Below are 26082 nucleotides of genomic sequence, written 5' to 3' on the forward strand. Positions count from 1 at the left end.
AATAAAAACAGAAGAAGGAAGATAGGTTCTCAGGTTTTAAGTTGATTAAATATATTTATTATGAAGCTGCACTGCATACAAACACCAACATCAAGTGTTTTTGACTTGCTAGCTGTTTAAGACTGATGTGAGACAGTAAACAGCTTGGCATACCAGGGTTTATGTTTTCAGAAGAATTTAAAAGTCAAAACTTAAGCAGAGAATGATGAGTTATACTGACTTAAAAAATAAGGGCAACGATAGCATTGTGTTTGCTGACCCCATCAACATAATTTTTGACTACTTCTGCTCAAAGAGAAAGCTAAGGAGTGCAAAAGCCCCAATCAAAACACATCATTAAAATACAGAAATTTTCAGGCAAGGATCGCAAAATACTTTCTTAGTCAATTATGTACACAGTCATTGGAATATACTTCATTTAGATAATCAGACATGTAAAGAATGCATTGGGTTGAATATTATTGCTGCTGATGGTAGTCTAATGGATATTGTGAACAACCAGAAGAACTTAAAGGCTCCAGAAATGCAATAACCCCTGGAGTATTTCAGTGCTGAGATGAGTATGGGGTAAGGAGGGAGGTGAAAGGAAGAATATACTGGGCTTGTTTGCCATTAGAAGGAAATAACAATACAGCGTACCACAAATATAATGCAGACTGATTTTTCTTTCTTGATGGAGAGGAAGCATGTGATTTCCACTAATGTCTGCAGAAACAGGAAAAAACCCCCAAGTGCAGAGGATCACATGAAGGAAGGAAGTAGCTAGTATCAAGCACTGACTGTATTGAATTAATATGCTTCCAAAAGCAATATGTCATTAAAAAGACATCCATTAAAATTATTATGCTTCTTTATCTAACCAAAATCCAAACAGGACAATCATTCTTTCCTCATCTAAAAAATAGTTGACTCCCACTGCTTCCCCTTGTGCTGGTAAAAGTGGAAATTCTTTCTGAGCTGGATCTGTTGCTACCCAGGTCAGGGTGTAGACTTGTGAATGCTGATACTAGTGAAACAGCTGGTGGAGAAAAAGCAGCTGAATTGAAGAAGCAGGAAAGTTCCTGCCCTTTCAATGGCCATTAGCTTTTGCAAGATTAAAATGACCAGGCTTAAAGGCAGGTGTATAAACAAACACTGGAAAAGGTGAATGAGCTATACTACGTGTTTTTTAAAACATTAAGCACTGGGCTTTGAATGAAGTCCTGCCATTTTCCAAAACCTATTCCTGTTATTTCCCCTTTTATTCTTGCAGAAAACATCCCACTGATCTCCTGCAGAGACATGTAAACAAAATGCTTTGTCCTTTTTAGAGACTGAAACTGCTGGCTGTTTCAGTCTCTAAAAGGTGTCACACACACCTGGAAGACATTCTCAGATGCCAGTTTCAAAACAGAAGAGTGGGTAGGACTAGCTGTAGAGCACTCCTTAAAAAAATTGTAAGAAAAAAAAAATTAAAAATCCCTAATTTAAAAGCTGCCTCCCAATGGAGGCTGAAAAACACAGCTGTTTGGTCTGAAATAATGGACTAAAACCATTTTAGGGGATGTTAAATGTCTGGCGCCTTTGTTCTTTGTTGAACAGCAAAAAGAATGCTAACCAAGATGAGAGTGGGCACAGCACTGGAGTGGCAGAAAAAGAAGCAGCCTACATCATATACAAGGTTTGTGTGATATGACTACAAACTTCTGTGGCCTGGTCTCTCTGCTCTGTCTAAGCTGAACTGGGTCCTAAAGTACTGATTTACTATCATCCACCTGTTCTTAATTTCCATTTAATAAATCAGAATTTAATTTAGTTTTTGGAAATTGTAAAGATATCCTAAAAGGGAAGTAATTATTGAAATATAAATTAATCTCAAATGGAAAAAAAAAGACATTCAAAATATTTAATAATTTATAGTGGTTTTTTTTCTCTGGCTGAAGGTGCAAGTACTCAGTGATTTACATATGAATTTTTTATTTTTAAATAAATAAAAAGAAAATTTGTCCTAAAAATTCATTATGTTTTAATTACAATAAAAAAAATTTAAATGACAAGGCAATTTGTTAAGACCTCACCTGGATAACCTTCAGAAATTTACCAGCATGTACGTATTGGAACACATAATAAGGAAACCTGATACAATCCTTGAATATTGACTAGAGGACCTTTTAAACTGAGGTTTCCTAGGAGTCATCATGTGAAGAGATGGAGATCTCAGGTTTGCTCTGGAGTAGGAACACTTCATGAAGTATCAATGCGTTTGTCGGGATAAGGAAACTGCTTTCTGTTCAGGCCTACTGAGGACTCTAACAATAAAAAAATTTATGCTAGAAAAATACCGAAAGAAAAAAAGTGCCATAATATATAAACAGAACTCCATGTGCAGAAGAAGCAAACAAATATTTTCTACTCAAATACAGCAGCTCATCATATGATGTATGTCCATAAGACAACCTAATACTAGTTTAGCAGACAAATGTTAATATATGGAAATCAAAGTAAAAACCCGTAAGTTTTACAGAAAAAATATGATCTGAAGAAGTAACTTTCTATATTTCTATTGTAAATAAAGTATGATGGCACGGCAAAGACAAAAATAAGCCTTATAGATCTCATGTTATAGAGTAGACAAGCAGGAATGCCTAATTTACAGGGCTTACAGGAAAAAATGCAAACTATGAATGTGCAATAAAGTGCATGTAACCTGAAAAGACAAGTCACTCGGATGGAAAAGATGCTCTGTAAGAGTAAACCATTCCACAAAAAGCAAACATCCTGTATAAAGGAAATTTGTGGATTTGCAGAGATTTGCATTCTTATAATGAAGGCAGAAGTCAATTGTCAAGGGATATCATAAATCCTCACATTATAGGGTTTTAGGTAAGACAATCAAACAAAAATGGGTTTCTTCAAGCAATGTCTCATGATATTCCATCGGGTGATAACAAAGAAGCATTTTCATATGCTGTACGCAACCCAATGAACTGGAATCATTGTCAGCCTCCAGAACAGCAATTAACCAGCTGATCTGAGCAGAAGCACAGATCCTTACACAAAAAGTGCAGGAGTAATAATCAAAGGCCTACCTTGCCAGTTGAGAGCAGTAACACTATATTTGGACTAGACTTATTCAAATGTTCCCCAGGTTGGTGTTCCCCAGGGCTCAGTATCAGGGCTAGCTTTGTTTAACATCCTAACTGATGAGGGGACCTGGACAACGGGATCGACTGCACCCTTGTGAAGCAAGTTTGCAGATGACAGAAAGTTGAGTTCAAGCATTGATCTGCAGGAGGGTAGGAAGGCTCTACAGAGGGATCTGGACAGGCTGGATCAATGCATTGAGGCCAATTGTAGGAGTTTCAATAAGGTGAGGTGCTGGGTCCTGCCCTTGGGTCACAGCAATCCAATGGAGGACTACAGGCTTGGGGAAGATTGGCTGGAAAGGTGTCCAGTGGAAAAGGACCTGGAGGTGCTGGTTGACAGCAGCTGAACATGAACCAGAGTGTGGCCAGGTGGGGTTCAGGCCAAGAAGGCCAATGGCATCCTAGCCTGTAGCAGCAACAGTGTGGCCAGCAGGACCAGGGCAGTGATCATACCCCTGTGCTCAGCACTGGTGAGGCCACACCTCAAGTCCTGTTTTGGGTCCCTCGCAACAAGAATAACATTGAGGTGCAGGACCAAGTCCAGAGAAGGGCAACAGAGCTGGTGAAGGGTCTGGAGCACAAGTCCTGTGAGGAGTGGCTGAGGGAGCTGGGGGTGTTTAGCCTGGAAAAAAGCAGGTGGGGGGGATGGGGAGAGAGGACTTCTCACTCTCAACAACTACCTGAAAGGACTTTGTAGTGAGTTTTGATCTCTTCTCCCATGTAACAAGTGACAGGACAAGAAGAAATGGCCTCAACTTCCACCAGGAGAGGTTTAGATTAGATATTTGGTGGGGGGGGCCGTGAAATCACACAAAGGACAGTAAAGCATTGGAACAGACTGCCCAGTGAAGAGGTGGAGTCATCATCCTGGAAGAGTTCACAAATTTTGTGGATATGGCACTTGAGGACATGATCTAATTTTGAACATGGTGGTAGTGTTGGGTTGATGGTCGGACTTGATGATCTTAAAGGTCTTTTCTAACCTTAACAATTCTATGAAAAGGGAAGTGAAAAAAATTGCATCACTCTCAAAATCAGAGTTTCTTGTCATAAAAAGATCATGGAAGCTGTCTTGTCTTCACTACTTTCACCCAAGCAACAATCACAACTGAGGTGAATTCAGTATCAAATATACTTTAATGCACCAAAAGGATAAGATGTTTGGAAGTCCACTAAAATATCGTATTTTCATTACATGTTTCCTGTAAAATAACACATACCAGACTTGTGAGAGAAAAATTTTTCACTAGCGGCTCAAAGTAATTTTTTTCAGTTGGTCATAAATTATTTTCAGATAAGTACACTAAAATAGATCAAATAAATTCTACAAAATAAGACTACATCTAATGAGTAACTGTCTAATCCAGACATAGAGACTGAAAAATTAGCACTATTTGAATGGGACCTTGGCATAGTCTGTACAAGCACCTTCTCTGATCATCTCTGGAGGATTTGGAGCAGAATTCCATAGAATTCATATGAAATATTGCCAGATCCATCCATGTCTAAAGATACCACACAAATGCATCAGACTAACAACACCATTCTGGAAAAAGACAGCTTCATCTCCAGAACAATATATTAAGAACAAATAAAAGGAAAAAAATACATCTGCATGACTTTATCTTATGAAAATTCAGACAACTGAATAAATAAAAAAAATATTGTACATGCTTAGACAAAGGACCTCCAACAAAGAAAAATAATCCATCTCACAATAAGAAATTGCAGCTGAATCTACTTTGTAAAAATCTATTTTTCAGCTTGGGTAATGTTTCCTATTCTGCATCTTAAAAACCGGGTATGATATATTATCACACAAGTAAATTAAATTTGAATGTGCAGTGCACATTTGCTGTAAGAATGTATGCAATGGTGTTTATAGAGGTATCATATTTCATTTAGCATCACATTTCTGTTGCAGGCTTACTATGTGACCTTAATTTTAGTCTCTTCTCCTTATACTTTAGCTTCCTGAAGCACACATGATCATAATTAATTTGGAGAAAAACCTTCTAAAGTGTATGAATTAATGAAAAGAAGTCAAATATGTTTCAGACTTAGGCACTATCACGTGTTTTAGTTTGTTTGTTTTGTTGCGTTGTAATCACTCTCTTCTTTTAAGAAATGCACTCCTGTTTCATACTTTTGAATAATTACTACAATTTGAGTTATGTACAAGGCCCAAAGAGAAGGAATCAATATATCAGGTTATGCAGTACATTATCAATTAAAAACAAACAAACAAACAAAACAAACTATTATGGTGTTAGCCCTGAAACAGTCCATGGACTTTATTTTAAAATCATCATTCATTTTTCTACCAGCAAATTTATACTATGGGTTCATATCCTAGCACAACAAAATGTTTGTGCCACAGGTAGAGGTAATCCAAAGTCTACAGAAGGATAGAGGCAGAATTATGGTCCTAATTTATCCTAATTTCTCTTTTGCCATTATATGGTTCCAGTCAAGAAAATTGCAAGGACTATAAATTAAAGTAAGTTGACATCCTACTATGAGAGTCAAAACCAGCCAAGACTGCAATGGAAAACAATGCATGTTTTCTAATAAACTCGGCCTCTATGCTGTCTGTACAGGTACCTGAGTGAAATCAGGACTCAGCACTTGGAGGAGAGTTGAAGGGGTAAATATTCAATAACGGGCTATGTTGCAGTTCCTCCCCCCGCCATGGGGTCCTGGGAGAGGGGACCCTGGGATAGAGACACGGGGTTTCCCTGCTCCCTGGTCACAGGTACCCTAATCCTGTTCACCACTGGTTGTTTTGTGTTCCCCTGCCCGGGAAGGACCCTGCTGGTCCCATGATTAAGGGTTCTTGGGCCGGACCCCAGCCAGGCAGCTGATAAAGATCTCTGAAAAACATCTACCAAGAATCGGTCCCTACTTCATTCCATGGGCCTTGCTGCCCAATACATGTTGCAGGAGACTCCACTGCAACAAATGGCAGAAAATGCGGGCAGCATATCGATCCCTAGAGACAGCGACTGTGATTTGTGAGTAAACTCTTTGGATTTCTCTTCTTGCTTTTGTTTGGCTGTTCTCTCTGGACTATGGAAGAATCGTAGGAAATATCACTGTCCAAGCCACAGAAGAAATGTATCTGGAAATTAAAGAAATCCTGGCACAGCAAAACAGGAAACTTGCTCTGGGATATCTATAACATTTTTTTGACTGGCTTTTCAAAAATTTCTTTTGTTTCTCGAGACTTACTTTTTGACATTAGTCCTCCTAAAACTGGTAACTGTGATTTTTGGACTGAGTTCTTGGATGAGATAAAGGCTCAGTCAAAACGTGTACTAGTGATAGAACTTCTCTGTGCATTTCCTGTGATTCGTGAAGCTCTTGAGAATCATGTGCATGGTCCCATTACCTCTATGGCAGAAGATGACCATCACCGCATGGTTGAGACCGCGTGGTGGCCATCCCAGGGGCACGTGACTGCAGCCACCGGGTCTCCCCTGCCCGTGCTGGCGGAGGTGCCTGCGCTGGATGCGCGTGGCCCCCTGGGAGCTCGTGGCTTCTCGCGGACCCCATCCCTGTCTCGGGGTCCCCGGCCACGCAGCCGCGAGTGAGGGAGCGATGCCGCAGGCACCGCGGGTGCCGTGGGCCACGAGCAGCAGACAGGCAGCCCCCACGAGCAGCCAGGAACTGGGGGTCAGCATGGAAGCCCGCTCTGAGCACACGGCTCGGAGAGCCCTGCGGAGGGAGAAGCGGCGGTTCCCACAGCGACACGAGAAGCCGCGCAGCGCAGCGCCGAGCTGAAATGGGGCTGCACCCAAAGGAGCGTGGAGTTTGCGGAGCAGAACCGCTCACAGGGCACGGAGCCAGCGGCGATGGCAACGCGGGGCCGCGCAGAGCCCAGACACGCGCCGGAGCAGCCACAGCATGGGGGCCCGGCCGAGACATTGGAGTCGGCGAGGCAGTGGCCACGTGGGACCAGCAGCCACGACGAACACGCAAGCATGTGATAGGAGGAGTTGTAACCACGAAAGTCACAGGAACTGTGAAATGGTACAATGTAAAAAACAACTATGGATTTATAACACGAGATGATACAGGGGAAGATTTATTCATCCACAGAACTACCATTAAAAAGGATAACTCTGAAAAATACCTCCAAAGTGTAGGAGATGGAGAAGTTGTACAATTTGACATTGTGCAAGGAAGAAAAGGCCCAGAGGTGGCCCTAGTGACAGGGCCTGGGGGTATTCCAGTCAAACGCAGCCGTTATGCACAAAATTGTAAACAATATCCGTACCAGAAACTTCCCTACTCACAGCCTACTTCCCCTTTTACCCTATACCCAATATGAACCCTTTCCTAAGTTTACCCCATCCCCAATTTATTCCTAATCTGTTTTTCACCCCATGGCTTCCCGATACAATTCCCTTTCCCCACAATTCCCCTCCGATACTGAGGGGAGGATGAAAAAGGGGGAGGGAAGAAATTAACTGTCATTGTTTAGAGTTCCAACAGGTACAAATGGAAGAAACCCTCTCCTGCCTCAGTTTCCCCACAAAGCATGCTCAGAGAGTTCTGTCTCCCTTTGCCAGTCCTAAGATGTTCCAGAGAAAAAATCTGTTTGGACATTTAGAGACTCAGGAGGGTGGCCTGTTTTCTTTTGAAACTGTTCTTGTTATCTTATGTTTATCCAGTTGTTTTCAATGCTAAGTTTTAAATCTCTTTTCGTTAAAACAAAAGGGTGAAGTGTTGCAGTTCCTCCCCCCTGCCATGGGGTCCTGGGAGAGGGGACCCTGGGATAGAGGCACGGGGTTTCCCCACTCCCTGGTCACATGTACCCTAACCCTGTTCACCACTGGTTGTTTTGTGTTCCCCTGCCGGGGAAGGACCCTGCTGGTCCCATGATTAAGGGTTCTTGGGCTGGACCCCAGCCAGGCAGCTGGAGAATAAAGATCTCTGAAAAACATCTATCACGAATCAGTCCCTATTTCATTCCATGGACCTTGCTGCCCAATACATGTTGCAGGAGACCCCACTGCAAAATACCACTGTCATCAGGGTTATTAATACATTTCTTGGGGTGACATAACCATTTCCTAACTAAAAGTCATTCTGAAGAGGGTGACAACATGTTCTCTTAACTCCTTTTCTTTTATCATGCACCTGCTTGCAGCAATTACAAGATTAAGACAAAATTAGTGTTTAGGTTAAGGTCATTTTGTTTATACCTTTCGTTTGCTTATGCACAGATACTGAGTAAAATAAACATGGAATGTTGTTTTATTAATCTCAGATACATGTATTTTGCTGCAATTGCTGCAAGGATTAAGAACAGGCAGATTATTATTAGTAATAGTAGTAGAGCTCTTGAATTATGATGATAATTTTAGTTTAATCAAGGCTTCATAATTATGTATCTAATTGTCACACTTAAAAATCTAAGGTAGCTGGATCAGAAAAATTTTTTTTTTGGATAGAGACTTATACTTAGTAATATTTTATTTGTAATTTTATTCTGCATGGCTATGGAAAGAGCAACTTACATTTATCACCTTTCCCTATGAATGTTCAAAAAAAATTAGTAACAACACGAAGGAAGAAAAAATATTTGTGCAAACCGTGTATTCTGTCACAATAAAGAATTAGGTCTGGGCTAGAATATGCAGGTGATTAGGTAAATGCTTATCAATGAAATACAGGTCATTCTAAGCTGAGAAATATTTCCTCACTCCAAATTAGATAGGTAATGTGCCAAACAGTGTATTTGCCCAGGCCATAACTGTAGGTTCTTAGTGATTACATGAATGAGCTGAATCTTATTTTTTTTATGTTTCATCAGAAAAATTGACACAGTCCATCTACTGGTTCAACTCACTGTCTCACAGCTTGTAGACTTACATTTGAATCATTAATGCTACCTACTTTCCTCCCCTGAGCTCTCTTCTCAGTCAATTAGTCAATCTCAAATTTGTTGGCTCATAAAATGTGAAAGCATCGAAAACTGAGAAGCTACTGCTCTATGTTCCCACTACTTTTCCTGAGTAAAAATCCAAACATGGGTTTATAAAATATTGAGATGAATATGGTATTTCTTAAACCAACAACTGCAAATGGGAATGATGACAGAGCACATCATATTTAGTCATGATGAATGATCCAAAGAGTAAGTTAATTAAGAATCCAAGATGCTTTTTAAATTTGATTTGTATCAGCACTGTTATACTTCATCATACAACAGACCATATATTTACTAAGAAAGGTAGTTATTTCTCTCTTTTCATCCAGATACAGAGTAAACCATCCTAATTCAATGCAATGAGTTTTTGTTTCCAGCTCCTGTTGAGAAAATATTTTAAGAAGAAAAATGAGATCAGTTTCTATAATATTTAAATAACTCAAAGCCATTCCAAAATCATATGATTTGACCTTCAGAAGATTGTAGATATCCATGTTTCTCTCAATTATTTTTCATTAAAACATTTCCAGTCTTCACAAAACCCTTTGTCATGTGTTAAAGCAGAGCTCAAAGCATCATTGATGCCCAAGGCCTGGTGAGTAACTGGTGAATAACTCACATGTCATATAGATGGATATAGCTGCATAACCTTAACATGGGACTAAACCTCCATGCTTCGGAAGTGGGATTATATGACTGTATCTTCTAGTTTACGAAAAAATGCAGGGGTCACTACTACAGTACTTCAGAAAGGATCCTCCAAGACCCTTGAGAGGAAGCGGCTGTGAGTTGATACTTTGCTTCCAGTTAGGCACCAGTGCATCTTTCAAGGAGAAAAGAAGTAAGAGAAAGCAGTCTGGCCAATTGCTGGGAAAATGGAAGGAAGATAATTCTTCCAGAGCATTTCAAAGCATCTTGGGTCAAGAGGTCTGAGTTTCAGCATCTCAGTACAGAGCTATTAGCAAGTTGGAGACTTCTGAAGCCTTCTTGGTCCCTTTGGTGGACACAGATTTTATTTCACATATCCTCACAAGACAGGACTGATACCTATACTGGTGATCTCCTACATTGTATGCCCTCCTTCACAACGTACCCACAAACATTCTAAAGTGCTGTGAGGCACAGACTAAAAGACGTGTAACGTGAACACATTCAACACAGCTGGAGTTGAGTGACTCTTCCATAACACTGGTTTACCAATGCATAATAGGCTTAAAAGAAAGCTACTTCAGATGATGGATATGTAACACCAGGAAATAAAAAATAAAGCCTGCACTACAAACAGCAACTGATGGGTATGATTTCCAGTGTCAATACTGAAGAAATATTTCTTTAGCTTTTCAGAGAGATATCATTCATGTTTTCCTCTGAAAAAGGAACAGTGAGGTCGACGGTGAAGAAAAACAATGAATTCCTAATTTCACTACAGTAGAAACACATTTCCTTGTATTTTCCATATTAATACCTTGATTAATATTTCAAACACTGTGCAGATTTTTGAGAAGAGAACAGTCTAGTGGCTGCTTAGTGGTTTAACTTGAAAATTTGGTCATATCAGTGCACTCTCCATGGGGGGTTATTAGCCATAAAAACATTTCTACTATATATTTTTCTTCAGTGAAGATGAAGGAAAATAGAGCTCAGGTTTTAAAACAGTTTTTTTCCCCAAAGTATGCTTTAACTGAGTGTAAATGTACAATGTGTAGAAAACTGTAGAAATAAAGGTTTTTAAATTGTCCATCTAAAGAAAATGGGAAGGATAGCAGGGAACTAATGGACCATTCTGATTCCTAGACTGCTTACAGTTCTTTTACCAAGAAAACACTCAGAATGATTCAAGTGAGACTAGAAAGTCTTCCACAGCTCCTCTTGGTGCTCTGCTGCTCCCTCCTCCAAATAAATAACAAATAAATCTGATCACTTTTGCATCCCCATGCAAGGATTTGTCCAAGGCCTTGAGCTCTGATCTATCCAAATCATGAAGCTGATGGTGTAAGCTGATGTGGGGTAGTGAGCCCACCACAGCTTACGGCTGGAATGAGACCATTTATATTGGGATGACTGGGGACAATCTGACCCAGAGCCTGAGGCCTCTGTCAGAGCTGCCTCTCAGAGCTTTGTGGCCTTCTAGTTTCTACCCAGTTGTGTTCCACATCAACCACTGCCTCTGCTGTAGACAGCAGAAGCATCCAAAAGGGACCTAAAACACATGAGATCCCAGACATTTTGCTCCTCCTCATCCTGCATAATTTTCCTACCACCATTGCAGCCACAATTGAAGCAGCACAACCTCATGGTTAACTGACAATAAGGATCCTTGTGCTTCTCTCTGGGAAGGAGATAGATGGAGCCTGAAGACAAAACCCTGCCTCAGGATCCTTAGGGATGCTTCTTCCACCATAGCTGTGAGTGGTGCCTTAGCCCTACTCATAAAGAATCAAAAGAAGTCCTGCCAAAGAAATGATGGATAGCCTCACTGTGCATCACTGTGCAAAACAAGTAAATATTCAAATTGAAATGAAGTAGGTCACAGAAAACAAACAGCTTGACAGCATGTAGCTGATAAAAATTGCTAGCTCAACTGCTAGCATGTGTAAGAGTCAGAGACACAGCAGCTCTCTGAACTTTGTGAAAGCTGCCGGTTGCTGCAAATCAGTTTCTTCAATCGTGATACAATCAGCCATCCAAACAAATTTGTGAGACACTCATCTGCAAAGCCATTACTGCAAAAACAACTCTAGAACATAACTGCAATGCAATGTGTACTTAGAAACCACTCTGCTTTACAACTACAGAATACATACAAAGCTTGTCACCCTTCCCCCCTACTGTATCTGCTGGCACCATGCACTGAGAGTAACTTCAGAAGATTCTTCTGACAACTTCTGAAATCAAGAAGCTTCTATGATTACAGCCTCACAGTTGCAGTGCTATTCTGCACTCCTTAAGTGTTTAAAAATATATCTTTGTCCACATTTTAGAACAGAACAGACGCCAGGGACATTTTCTTTGAAGATTAACAATCTTTGCTCCATTTTGAAAACGCAAGAAAAGTTTAACTGAAAAATCAAGTCAGGAAGGTAGAAATAACAAGGCAGCTCCAGTTAGATCAGGCTGTCAGGTGTGCAAAACCTGTTTCAGTGTTTACACACCCTTGCAATAACAACTTTTTTCCATTACTCTTGTCCTGACACTCAGCATCTTGGAAAAAAACTCTGGCTTCATCTCCTCTGGACCCTCCTTCTAAGTATATAACTGCAGAAATATGACCTCCCCTCTAGCTTCCTTTCCTATAGTTGAACAAACCCAGTATTTTTTTGCATGTCATGTGCAAAGCTCCCTGACAAGTTTAGTGGTCTCCACCAGACTCAAGTTCAGAAAGTCCATATACCTCCTATTGTGGGGACCCCAGAACAGGACACAGCACTCAGATATGTTCTCACAAATAGAGTGGTGGGATCACTTCACAGTATCCTAGAGTAACAGGATCTTTCAGATTCACTCACTTTCCTCGACTCCTGCTGCCTACAGCCCTGCGAGAGTGCAGGATGCAACTGGTCCTCTTTGCTGAAAGAGCATGCTGCTGCCTCCTGTTCAACCTTGCTATTCACTACAAACTCCACTTTCCACCACTATTTCAAGTGTTGAAAGTAAAATAGCAAATGGGAAGCCAGGTAATGTTTTCATGTTTTTATAAATGATCTGGATGCAGCAGCCAAATGTAAGTTCAGTCATTTTACTGACCATACTAAACTAGGAGGAACTGTAAACCCCCTCAAGGATAGAGCGGCCTTAGAGAGAACTCTGCGTAGACTACACAGCTGGGCAATCACATTAAATTGAACAAGAGCAAGTGCTGGATTCTGCGTCTGAGAAATGATAATCCTGGGTGTATATACAAACTGGGGATGAGAGGGTGGAGAGCACCCCCACAGCAAGAGATGGGGAAAGATCCCTCAAGATAAGACTGAGAAGGAGCAGTTAAGGTTACTTGGTTTGTGCAGTTTGAAGACGAGGGGCTGAGGGCTGACCCCATTACAGACTACAGCTCCCTCAAGGAGAACAGCAGAGGAAGAATGACTGATCTCTTCTCTCTGGTAAACAGTGACAGGACACAAGCAAACGGATTGAAGCTTCCTCAGGGGAAGTACTGATTGGTCATTAGGAATAGGTTCTTCCCCCAGAGGGTGGTTGGTCACTGGGTAACGCTCCACAGGGAAGTGGTCAGGGCTAAATCTGTGAAAGCTCAAGGACTGACTGATTGACTCATGTAGTTTAGTTTTAGAAAGTTCTGAGAAGACCAAGGGGTTTGGACTCAATGGTCCTATGATCCTTACGGGTCCCTTCCAATCCCAGATATTCTATAAATTCATAATTCCAAGTATACATGGATGAGCTAACCAATTTTAGCTCAAATCAGGAATTAGTAATCTGCTCTCCCCAGAATGAGATCAGGAAGCGGACAGCAAACAGCAAGTAGTGAAAGGATTAACTCTTCTGCAAGAAACTGATATTAGTAATACAACATTCTAAAATGTATTTGTATTTTATTTTGTGCATGAAATCCGAAGATGTTTCTTTGATTTTAACTTTCTATTTTCATCTACTTTATTTGGTTTATAGAGTCTCATCAATATTTCTCTTGTCAACCTACTTCAATTTTTTTATTTTTAAATAACCCACTTCTATGAATGGAATTTAAAAAAAGGGAGTAGTATGAATAGAGATTTGCTAATATGTATGTAATCCAAAGAGGTGGGATGTATTAATAACCACTGCTTTAAGCATAATGTGTTTTAGCATTTATGTATTCACAGAGTATTCAGATCACATGTCAACTACCCAAATGAGTTATCAGTATCTCATCCCTTACAGAAACTTGGGTTGGGTTTTTTTTGTTTGTTTTGTTCGTTTGGTTGGGGGTTTTTTTCGTTTGGCTTTTTTTATTAACACTGAAACAAGTGCATTATATTTTGCTGCCTGTGGCCTCCCAGTGCAAAGCTGAAAGTCCCCACAGCATGAAACAAATGTTTTAATGGCAACTGATTTGAGTTTCTGAGAAAGGTATCAAATGTACAATTCAGAAGCACGGCCTATGGTATCATGGAAGCACAGACAGGAAACCCAGAAAGAGCTAAAATTTTAAAGGAACGGTTTTGATATAGACCCATTATAAGTTCCTCATCTTAGTAAGTTTGATTTCTTCAGCTTTAGGAAACAGGTAATGGGCTGTTACTGCTAATAGAGATTGTTGCTTCCAGAGTATGTTGACTCAGCAGCTTTTGCAAAATAAATCTAAATTCAAGGAATATTAATTCCAAGCACACAAAAACAAGGCACTATAAAGCAACTTTGAAGATGTTAATGGTAGTCTTAATCGTGATGATACACAATACATACTTCCAAACTGGGATTTTTCATTGGCAGACACCTTTTTCTAGACTGTTTGTATACATTCATTGCACTCAACACCATTATGGCAGAAATGCTATGGCAGAAGAGACACATGCCATCTTAGCTCAGATTGTGTTGCAGTATTAATCTTGTTTTGTCTAAGGCCAAGGAAGAAAGGGTGAACCAGGGTCAACAGCCACATCAGGCAAACTTAAACCACTGTTGGAGCGAAATCCTTCCTGATATGAAATGACCTCTGAGTTTCAAATGAGCATTTACTACCATGCGCTAAGAGTAGAATTTAGGCTTGGGATGACTGTCACAAAGAATGTAGTTATCAGTGCTTGAAGCAATGTCACATAAAGTGATCCCATTGATACTGAATAAATTGTATTCCACAAAACAAGATAAAGTAGAATACTCCACTGTGCATTTCCAAAACACCAGGAGCCAACATTCCACCATTAATGTGGTTTTACTATGATAAAATCTCATTTTCTGATCACCTGTAACCAAGGGCTAGAATTGCCACGGTTAGTGAACATATACTTTTTGCCCAAAGAAAATAAAAAAGCCATTTTTTCTATGTTATGCTTCTAATCAATTTAATTAATAAATGTTCCGCACACTTCTTTGCAGATACTCATATTTAGTTGATAAAATTAAGTAGTTTGCTTCAGCTGTTTGCACTCCTCATTTATTTTTAGAAGAGAGTACATGATATTTGATATGGAACAAAAATTGCAGCATTGGTTATCCACACATGCATTTGCAGCAGAGAAAACCTGAAACACTCTCAGTCTTGAACTAAAATAACATAGTGTGCTTTATACATATCCCGGACTATTGTAGTTTCTCCTTCCAGCTTTGAGCTCTGCTATCTGGCAAATAAGGGTCACACAACCCAAAAAATGGGTGTGTCTCCATTGATGCAACTGGATTTCAGATGAGTTGGAAATAAATTAATGGAAACTAACTGTGCTAACACACCGTGCCAAGATGCTACATTTGTCAGGTGATTTTGTGCAAACTGTTTGTTCATTTCAGTACTTGCTTAAAGACTTCCTATTGTAGTTGTATCCGTGCCAGACTACAATACTGGGTGAAAAGTAGTTCTTCTAATTTGCTCTAACTCTACAGACACCCATTTTATCATGGGATGTTTTAGTAACCATTTTTTGAATGTTAAATAAGACAGAAAATTTGCACTACTTAGGAAATAAAAGTAACGAAAAGAAAACAACCTCATCTTTAGATTTTATATGTTAGTAATAGCAGTCATCAGATTGCAAGAGGAATCAGCCCTCTGAGCAATTTACTCTTCCCATCCTGAATAAGCTAAAGCTCCCACAGTTAAGATTAATAAAGAACAGCACAGGATATTTTTGTCTTGATAGGTCAGATTTTTATCTTTAAATTATTCTTAAATAACGACATGTCTCAAGATAATATAAGCTGATCACATTTCATTTCCCACTAGGATATCTCTGAAAACATTTTTTTATTCTGTCCCCCCATCCCCTCCAATTGGGTTAGAAGGCATAAAATCACCTTTTTATTCCAGAGAAATGCACATACACATTAAATTCCTTCATTTGTATGTAATAAAGGTAGCACATATGCTTGAAATTCAGCATCTTAATAAGTACTGTACTGCTGATAGTCCCCCACATTGAGTTTTAAAAATTCTTTGCTAATGTGGCCATTAGAAAGCATTGGTTTTATTGCTACACGAAGAAATAGGAACATTTCTGCTGTGCAAATAGAAAAGGATTGAGCTCTCCCAAAACTCTCCCTGAAGACATAGTTGTTAGTCAACTCACGTTCTTGTAAAGTCAGTTAAATCAGAAAGATGGTGCAGGCAATTTAACAGAAATGTTATTCAGTCTCTTCAGGACACTGAAATGAAGGAAGGCTGTGATACCTGCAGTTTCCTTATGAACCCTTCCCCAGTTTATAGAGCTAGGATTAGAATGGAAGATTGAGCAGGAGTCTCAAACATCCATGCTGGTCTTTTCAGCAAGATACCTGACATCTAGAAAAAGAGAGAAAATGATGAGCAGCAAGGGACTCTCAGTCTAACTTCTGTGGAGGATGCAGTGGAATAAATAATTTAATAATCTTTATTGGAAGATAACAAAGAACCATATGTCATGGATCATTAAACTAGCCAATTTCCAAACAGCACAAGAATTTTTCAGCAGAAAAAGCTGCCACATCTCTCCCCTCTGCTCATAGTGCACAAAACAAGAAATCACAGATTTTAAGTGCAGCAAGAAAGATCCAGGGAGATGCCTCAGAAACATATTTCTGATGACCTAGATAGGGTCACTGAAAAGATTGCCTATAGGGGGTTACGGCTTTAGGAACTTCAAAAAAACACCTGTAAGAAATTATACATGTTGAAGTAGTTCTAGGGGCAGAGCAGAATAAACATGTCTCTTTTCAAAGCATACCTCAATTTATCCTGTTCTCACAAAAGAAAGTAAGTGTAGGACCTCTAAAAAATTGCCACCATATTCTTACTTAAGACAATTTTGGATTTGAACTGAATAATTTAAAAAAGCACATGGCTTCCAAGAAGTATCGCTTTGCAACCAGCTGTATCAAGGACAGTACAAAATTAAAGCCATCACATCCAAACCCAAAGAGACACCTTTAAATACTGCTCTGCTTGTCTAACAAGCATTTTGGGCAATCTTGATACCTGATATATCCATCCCTCAGCCACAGGGAGCTGACCTCTTCCTCGGCTGACTCAGTCAAGCTGAATTGCATGTAGCAATTTGGTTTTCACCATTATTGTCATCATAACCTGGCACCACTACTCCTTCTCTGAGCATGGGCTAAGCAGACAAATATCTGATAACTTCTTTGAGTAATGCAGTTCAGGAAGAGGGCCAGCAGAGACGTGGGCAGAAATGTAGAGAGAAAAAACTGAGAAAAGCTGTAGTATTATGGCTGGGTGGTGCAGATCTTCTCAATTTTAATGTGATAGTACTCAATTTGCAGCCAGAAAAAATACTGTTCATCAAACCCGTTCATCTCCTGCATAAGACACCACCTAATAATTTGAAGTACTGAACATGAAAGTTTAGTAAGAATGTATTTGGAAAATGCCTTCTGCTATTCAGAACACTACGAAAACGCTACATACAGTCATAGAAAAGTCAGCCTGAAAGGTCCTCAGCTTACCCTGCAATTAGTTTATCCAGTTGTTTCAGTCTCTCTTTTCAGCTATATGCAAAGATGAACATCCAGCCACTGCACTGCAAAATAGCTGTGATATTTCATCACAACAGACCCAGCAGACATGCCACACCAATGCAATACAGCAGGACGTTAAAAAAATTGCATCCTTCTGAAACAAAACAATTCATCCTCCCTACATTCTTAATTATGATGGCTCAGTAAGTTGCTGTCTCTCCTGTCTACATTTACAAGCAACAGGTGAAGAAAAGGGTAAACGAAAAACAGTGTTACACTCAATCACCTTCTCACTAATGTAAAGTCAGCCTGATGATTGTTTTAATTACATTATAGAATCCTGATATCTTCTTCAGTAACTTCCTTGACACTGTTAAAAGCACTTTGTCAGACTGTTTCATGTAATTATATTACTTGCAGGGATCAAAGATATTTTTGATGAAGTGATTTTATTTCATGCTTTATTACCAGTTTTGACATAAATTTCCAGAGACCCTCAAGGGCATTTCTTTTTACACGGTAGCATAGTCTTTTTAGCAACTCAGGTGGAATAAAACCACTCAGCTTCACTTTATGGTCTTGTGCCCTGAATTTTTCACATGGCACCCTCTCAAACAGGAACAGTATAGCAGAACAACATTAAAATCTTACGCTCTTAGCACAAGATTCTACTAACACATTGTACCTGTAACTCCTTGATTGTATGATTTCTACACTTATTAGCATTTTACAATTATTTTAAAACAATACTGTGTTCAGAACAAGTCTTAAATTCTTCTTCTATTAATATACATCAAAAATACTACCTTTTTTTTTTTTTTTTAATTATTTCTCTGGAAATGGCCATAAATCATCTCTTATTCAGTCACAAATTAGGAATCTTGCATTTACTTTCTGATAAGCAAGTTTAATGCAATGTTTCATACACTATCAATTAAAGGCCAATGAGAAATGGTGCCACTTGCAACCTCTTCTAAGTACCCACATCCGAAGAGGCTGAACCTCATGAGAAGCAGAGATCAAGGCAAAACCATCTGTGTGCGGAAAAAACGTAAAATCCTGGAGTACTTCTCTGATACCTCATCTTTGTTGCTGTAACCCGTTGGCCATGTGGCACAGAAGAAGGCAAAACCTCACTGCACTATCTAAGATGAAGGTAGAGACACTAATGAAAGCTGGGTTTAGGGAAAATACTGAAAATAATATCGAGCTGCAAGAGGGCTAAAAACCTGTAGCACTTGCAGGTTCCTTATTTTAAACAGCCAGGTATTTTTGTACTGTAGCTGCTGCATCAAGACTGAAAATCTAACATTATCTTTTCTATCACTTTTTATAAAAAAAAGCACTCACATGGTGTGACATACCCAGAAAGAAAAATCTTTTGGTTTTATCTGCTAAAATTCTCTGGTTTGAAATAATAAACTTTGCATTCACAGAGCGCCTTCCAACTTGAAAATCAAAACTATTTTTTCCCTTTACATGACATCAGTAGATTACAGCCTGTGCCATCAAAATGGCACGGATGTGTCTACCTCTTACATGTAGGTTTTCCCATGGAAACATGACTTCCACCACTGTGCTCTTTTGTTTTTATCCCTCACTCTATTTTTTCTTAATTGGGAATATATTTCTTGTTGTAGATACTAATTTGGTGCTACATGTCTTCCAATTCAGTGGCCATCAACCCAAGTCATACTCATGGAAAAGATTCAGTCAATAAGGCAAACAGCTAACAAGCTCTGATTCACCCTGGATGACATAAAAAATGTACACTGCACCAAAGAATTAACCACAGAGTTCTTTATATAAAATGGAAAAATCATTATCAACTTCCACATTTTGTTTGCTTTCAGAAGAAATGAACTGGCATAATCTGTCAGAAAATCCTTACACATGAACATGCCCAGTTGCCACATTAATGGGATCAGCTCAACTCATTGCCGATGAGAAGCATGACTTCAAGAAATAAGCAGCTTTTGAGAATGTGCAGTCTCCAAAAGGCATGTTACCAGTTCTTCAACCTCAGCTGCGAAATGCCATCACCATTCTGCCATTGCTTGGTTATAGAATGTGAAGCACTAGACGCACAGCTGACAGCTGAGCAGAGTAATGGAAGCACACCTTTGCAAAGGCACAGTGAAGCTACATTGCAGCATGCACTGCTCCCTCAGTTTGGGGTGTAAGATGAATTTTTTTACATTAAAGTGAGAGACTGCAAAGACACAGCAATGCCCTAGCCCCAGGTCTCCTTCCTGCCATCCTTAAATGATGAAACTGATGGCCCAACAGAACAACAGAAAGCTGAATCTTTCTCTTTGCTGGAAATATGGCCTTTGTGCTTCTAAGGACAAATAATACACCCCAGAAAACCCATGAATCAGTATGAGAAGATGCAACATGTATTACAAAGGTGATAGATACGACTATGCTCTTTCTGACAGAGACACAGAAGTTTATCAAATAATTTCTTTCTGAATAAAACTTACATGCAGGCATAATACTCATCTGTATTTCACACCATACACAGCATCCCATCATACACAGAGGTATGACTAGTTTTTCTACTAGTGAATTTATAAAAAGATTGTTACATTGACTGATACTTTCTCTATGCTGGTTTGGCTTGTTCATTATGACTATTTAACTCAGTAAGCTGAGTGCAGATACAGGTAAACTACCACTCTAACTTTATTGCCAGTAATGTGCATTACTGCAGTAATACATTTGGTACACCACCCCAGTAATGGTAACTGTATGCATTAGGATCTGTTTCAATCAAGACTTAGTAAACCTGTCTTCTCATTTTGTTGCAGTTTGAAAGGTGGATTTTGTAAATTAACTAAAATAATAATCAGAATTCTTTTCTATTAAACATAAGCTAGAAGACCCCACTGTCAACTGGACATTAAAAGAGGAGCAAAGAGCAAAAAAACTCTTAACATTTTGACTGCCTTCGTGTTTAGATTTTTGCTCATTTTCTCATTGATAGTAAATAAAATAGCGTAAAAAGCTTATGCTTCTGTGTTTGAAGACCATGATACAATCTAACATTATCCTCTCATGACTATGGCACGCAAATCCACCTTTCAAGTGTTTTTAAAAATCCTTTATCAAAAGTATCTCTCCTGAAATATAGGACTATTCTATCAGTCCAATAGCCTTTTTTTTTTTTTTAATTTCCGCATCCCATTTGAGAAATAAAATTACCTCCAGAAGATACAACTTTCTTCTCTCTTTACAATCACTTTTTCTCACAGTAGGGGCTTCAGAAGTATAAAATCTTACTGTTTAATAAAGAACACACTTCATTCTTCCAACATTCTGGAGAAGCAATATCCTTCACTCAATTTGCCAAAACGGATTTTTAAAAATTATCCTGAAATAAAATTGTATTTGGTAATCAAATAGCAATACAATTTTAGTTGAAGTAAGCCATTGAACAGTGTGGTATTTCACCATGTACTTTAGTGAAGCCTGCCTGGTATTTCCCAGTCTTTATTCCTGTAGACACCTTCTTTACAGACATAACCGAACTTGCTGTAGCAGGAGAAGTATTGCCCACCCTTTTTATTCACATAGATCAGCCCAGTCAGAATTTCATATGTATGTACTGTCACATTAAAAAGACACTGTGTCTCACTCCAATGAGCTATTTTTCAAGTTTTTAATTTTTCCTTGGGTTACCTTATACATTCTTGGTAGGGTAATTAAATAAAAATAATTAATAAAAAGAAGATCTAGTTTTCAATTGGTCAGAAATTTAGCATCTAATCTCTCTAATCTTCCAGTTCAGGAGCTAGGTTAGACTACTGCCCAGGTCAGGTAAATTTTCTTCTTTGTTTGGTAGAGCTGAGCTGGCATTTTTGCCGAGCTGCATGTTGGGAAAGAAGAGCTAAAACATTTCCCCAAGTGTTTCTTGTGATTGACTTTGTTTCCTTTCCTCTGGTCCTTCCAAAGTTCCTGCCTTACAAGCCTAGTTATTTACATGCAAGCCAGATTCATTATGAAAAAATTTTCTAGTCTTATTAAGAAAAAAAGGTGTGTAATTTGTTGCTTTTCAAAAGTTTCGTACAGTTTTATACACATCTATAAATCTGTGGGGTTAAAACTTACTGCACATTACAGACCTTTTGTTATTCAGTCCTCTTCTACTGCCATTTATTTATTTAATTATTTTTCTTGAGCATATTGCCCATTTCTTGATCGCATGGCATGTATCTGTTTCAAGCAGAAATACAACATCTGCAGCCTCTCCTAGGGCACAGTGCCCTCTGAGTGAAGTCTTTTGCATGATGTCATTCATTCATTCATTTTTTAAGAACCCAAAACATTGTTCTAAAATGTCTGGGTTTCTTAAATCTAATCTGAGCATCTCAGGAGAATGACAGTTCTGCACAAAGCCACCCTCTGTGCCTATGTGCTCAAAGCACTTCTTAGTCCTTACTTCAGACAGGAAGGCATTAGGCAGTGTGTTAGCACCTTCTAAGGATATTGAAACAACTACAAAAAAATACCAGCAAGGAATGTGCTACAGGAAGTAACCTATTAGAAGAAAAAAATGGGAGCAGTGAAGGATGAGCTGATGACACAAGTGGTAAAAATCTTCTCCAATAAATTGTTTCAATCTGTGCTTCCAATACAGCTCTTAGTACTCTATGTGCCTGTCAGAAAATGAAAAACTGAGAAAATAGGATTATAAAACCGCACCTAAACGTGAGGGTATTTGTGAAGTGGGTTAAAACAGGAACACATGCCTGGAAGAAAAGCACAAACTGGATGCATCTACAAATGGTCCTAGCTTATCTAAAATAAATGAGACCACTGTGGCCAGAGCTCTATCCAATCTCAGTTCATGCAGCTGAGCACTGCTCATCCATTTCAACAGGGTGGAACAAGAACATAACCTACCTGCTGAATAACTCCTTTCGGTACCTATTTAAAAAACAGTAATTTCAAGACCAAACAAAGAGCCTTGCCTCCATGCAGTCCTAGATTTCAATGTTTATTTAGATCCATCACTGTAAAAGCACTGATGCTACATTTAAAATTGTATCCACAGGGTAAGAACTTTAAAATTCTTATTGAAAAATCATGGAAGTACTTGAAAAGTTCATGTCCTTTATTAGAAATGTCCAGGTAATGTCACAGTGAATTTGTGTGTGTGCAAAAGAGGAAATCTCTGCTATCTCTCATTCTCACAATTTCAGGAAAAAGCTTATCCTGGAACTTAATGGTCATTTAGTTCTTTTGTTCTGGAAGAGTAAAATAAAGCATAGAAATGAAAAAGACATAATAGTGTTTTATATTTTCTTACTCTAATTAAATTTACAATGTATATTGAAAAAGAGTTTGATAATGACAGACAAAGCATATAATAATAAAAATGTGCCATAGCATATCAGGCTTTCCAAAGTTTGTTATTGAGAGCATTGTCTACAGAGAAAAGCTGTATAGAAAACGGTCTAGTGAACATCTACTTAGAAACAATATTGCATTAGCCCTTAAAACCACTTAATCCAATTGGAAACTGGGTAATTAAAAAAAATGAGCTTAGATTATTGCACTTGCCTTTCCAATGTTTTTGGATTTAGAGGAGCACCTTTCATTTAGAAAAAGTTTCTTCTTTATTTTGTGAAGGAAAACATGAAGTATAAAAAAATACTTTTTATATAGGAAAATATTTATACAACTCTTCTGGTAATTTAATGCTGCTGTTATTACACTCTTTCCTTGATGACAGGAGAATTTCCTCAGGTTGGCTGATGGAATTCAGACCATGGGCCCCTGTTCTTATGTCAGTCACTTGCTTTAAACACATTAAATAACAAAAGACAAAGACAAGAAGCCAAATTTTAAGCTTTTTTTGGGGAGCCTTAAAGATGCTGATGTATGCATTTCCCTCTCCAATCAACGAGCACTGCTTTTGAGCTGAGAGAGGAGCCAGAGTCCCACCTTCTTTGCTGTGGTCTTTCCCACACCTCACACACCCTCTGTGCAGAGCTTGCTTATCTCTGGTTATTTTCCCTGCTCGTTTTAACTCTGCAGGGTCCAGTCACTATCTTTCCCTAACAGGTTATATCTGTAGCTTCAGAAAATAATTTTTAGTCAGCTCTCTTAATAATTAATGACAATGTTCATCCTTAATATGTAACGATAAGAAACCATCCACATGGGGCAACATTCGTCTGCCAGAAAAGAAATACTGCAATCTATGCCCCCTCACCTCTGACCCACTGGTATTGAGAATGACAGTAAAACTCCCCACACCCGAGTTCTCACACCTCAGCAAAATTATGTTCTCCTAAAAGCATCGGACTTGTAGAGTTTGCACATTCTCATGAGTGCTTCTGGGGCTGGGGGGGGAAGCCTTTACGAAAAAACCAACACCACCTTCTGTTTCGTTCTGCATTAGATAAAACTTAGATTTCTGAAAAATCAAAATATAACTTTCTTTTGTTCTTTGGAGATGCTCACAATGTACCCCTCCAGCAGCCATACATCTGGTTTGGAAACAGAAATATTTTTCAACTGTAGCCCCTTCCTGTGAGGATTTGAAAAATACCTCCTAGGATACGCAGTATGGTCATTCGTGAATCGTATATACAATAACTACACATACAACATATGTCTGCTAAGTGCAATGTCATATGCTACACTACTGCTCAAGCATGTTGCAGTAGTAAGAACTGACCTAATTTCCAAGCTACTCACACAAAATCAAATGGTTCTATCAAACATTACCATCTAATACACTGTCACACTAGCCATGCTTTACCTTGCTGCAGACTAATTCCAAAGCCAAACTATCAAACTCTATGATGAAATGAGATAAATACTGCAATGAATAAACAATTTTATAAAACAAAGCCTACAGGGAAATTAGTGTATTGTTTAAAATTTCATTGTACAATCGAATTAAGATGTTCCAAGAACAAAGACGACTTTTCAGGCTAATGTAACCTATTTTTTTCAGTTTAATGTAACCTATTTTTCATCAAAAAGTTGATTCAAGGTATTTTGTTTTCCAGCTGCAAATGCCTCTAAAACAGCTTCAGTGGGGCACACGTTAGTAATGGTACTTGGCATGCTGAGAATAAGAGCCCTCCACAGTATATAACCCCAAATAATTTTTTCAAACAGAAAATAATGATTTCCTAGGAAAGCGCATTTAAAAACATTTCCAAAAGCACCTTCAAAAGTGTGACACGCAGTTTAAACAAATAAAAGAAACCCAGAAAGTTTCACTGATGCTGTTAGCACTGACAGTCTTTAACTGATCCTATTCCCATGTACAGCTTTTAGCAAACTAAGATAATTTTTCTCCACCTACATATTGCTCCACTTACAAGTTGGTCTGAGTCGTACTGGATCTTCAGGTATTGCCTAGGGGCTAGATAACCCAAAGAACAGATAGCGGAGGGCTGCTCACAAAGGAACACGCCTTAGAAACAGACACCTTCCTCATCCCTAGAAGTTCACATCTTGATAAGACAAGGCAAATAGAAGCAGAGATGACATCCAGCGTCCCTTACTTCCTTTTTTACCCCTTTCACAGACCTTTATGGGCAAACACACTGAATAAAGTATACGGATGCACAATATTGGCACCTTCAGGTGCTCACAAGGGGTTTTAAAGGTAGCAGGCAAGGTAATTAATAGTAAAGTTGCGACTATTCCTAAATTAACTTTCCAGCAACAGCGACTGCAGCCCTCCAGGCAGGTGCTCAGCGGCAGACACCGGTTCTCGAATGCAAAGCGGGCTCCCACCGTACCTTAAGGAGTCTGACTGAGGGGAGGAAGGCGGCATGGCACAGCTTCCGGATGGTCCAGTTGAGTGGCCGGGGAGCCTCGGTCTGGCTCATGACTGTCCACAAATCCCACCGGGAGATCAGCCGCAGCCCTGACAGCGCCTACCGCGGAAGCCGCCCTCCGGGGCGCGGGCATCCCACGCTCGGCGCGTCCCGCCCGCGATGCCGCAGGGCAGAGACTGGGCTCGGCTGGGCTGCGTTAGGATGAGCTGGGTTAGGATGGGCTGGGCTGAGCTGGGCTGGGCTAGGCTGGGCGCGGGGGGGCAGCGGCAGCCACCGAGCCGCCTGCATAGAGCAGCAGCCTCCTGCGCGGGGACGGCAGTGTCCGTGCATGCCAAACGCGGCCGGAGGGATGCAGGCGATCCGCCTGCGGCGCGGGGCAGGATGCTCCGGGAGCGGAGAGGGGCAGGCGGCAGGAATACCGGGATGCAGCGCCAGCCGCCGCTCCCGCCCGCCGCCGGCAGCAGCAGGGCTGGCCGCGCTCGCAGCCGAGCCACCTGCCTCACTCATGCGCTTCCCCGGGCCGAAAGCAGGGCACAAGGGAGCGAATCTAAATAAAGCAAGGGAGGGGTACCTGCACTTTCTTTCCCAGAGCATTGCGAGGAAAGGG

General features: G+C 39.7%; 1 protein-coding gene across 3 annotated transcripts in view; it reads right to left on the bottom strand.

The window, feature by feature from the left end:
• TRPM3 (transient receptor potential cation channel subfamily M member 3) overlaps positions 1-26082 on the bottom strand; it is a gene marked incomplete at both ends in the record, with an annotated part of 386193 nt that overhangs the window by 238041 nt on the left and 122070 nt on the right. For 2 of the 3 annotated variants that reach the window (XM_082301543.1, XM_082301544.1), the window contains one exon: positions 25437-25526. The exons of the other annotated variant lie outside the window; for it this stretch is intronic. In XM_082301543.1, the coding sequence (XP_082157669.1) occupies positions 25437-25526 (90 nt within the window). Of the gene's footprint in view, positions 1-25436; positions 25527-26082 lie in introns of those variants that run through there. 3 annotated transcript variants of the gene reach the window in all.

The sequence above is a fragment of the Coloeus monedula genome, assembly GCF_965178545.1.
Source record: "Coloeus monedula genome assembly, chromosome: Z".
Taxonomy (NCBI): Eukaryota; Metazoa; Chordata; class Aves; order Passeriformes; family Corvidae; genus Coloeus; species Coloeus monedula.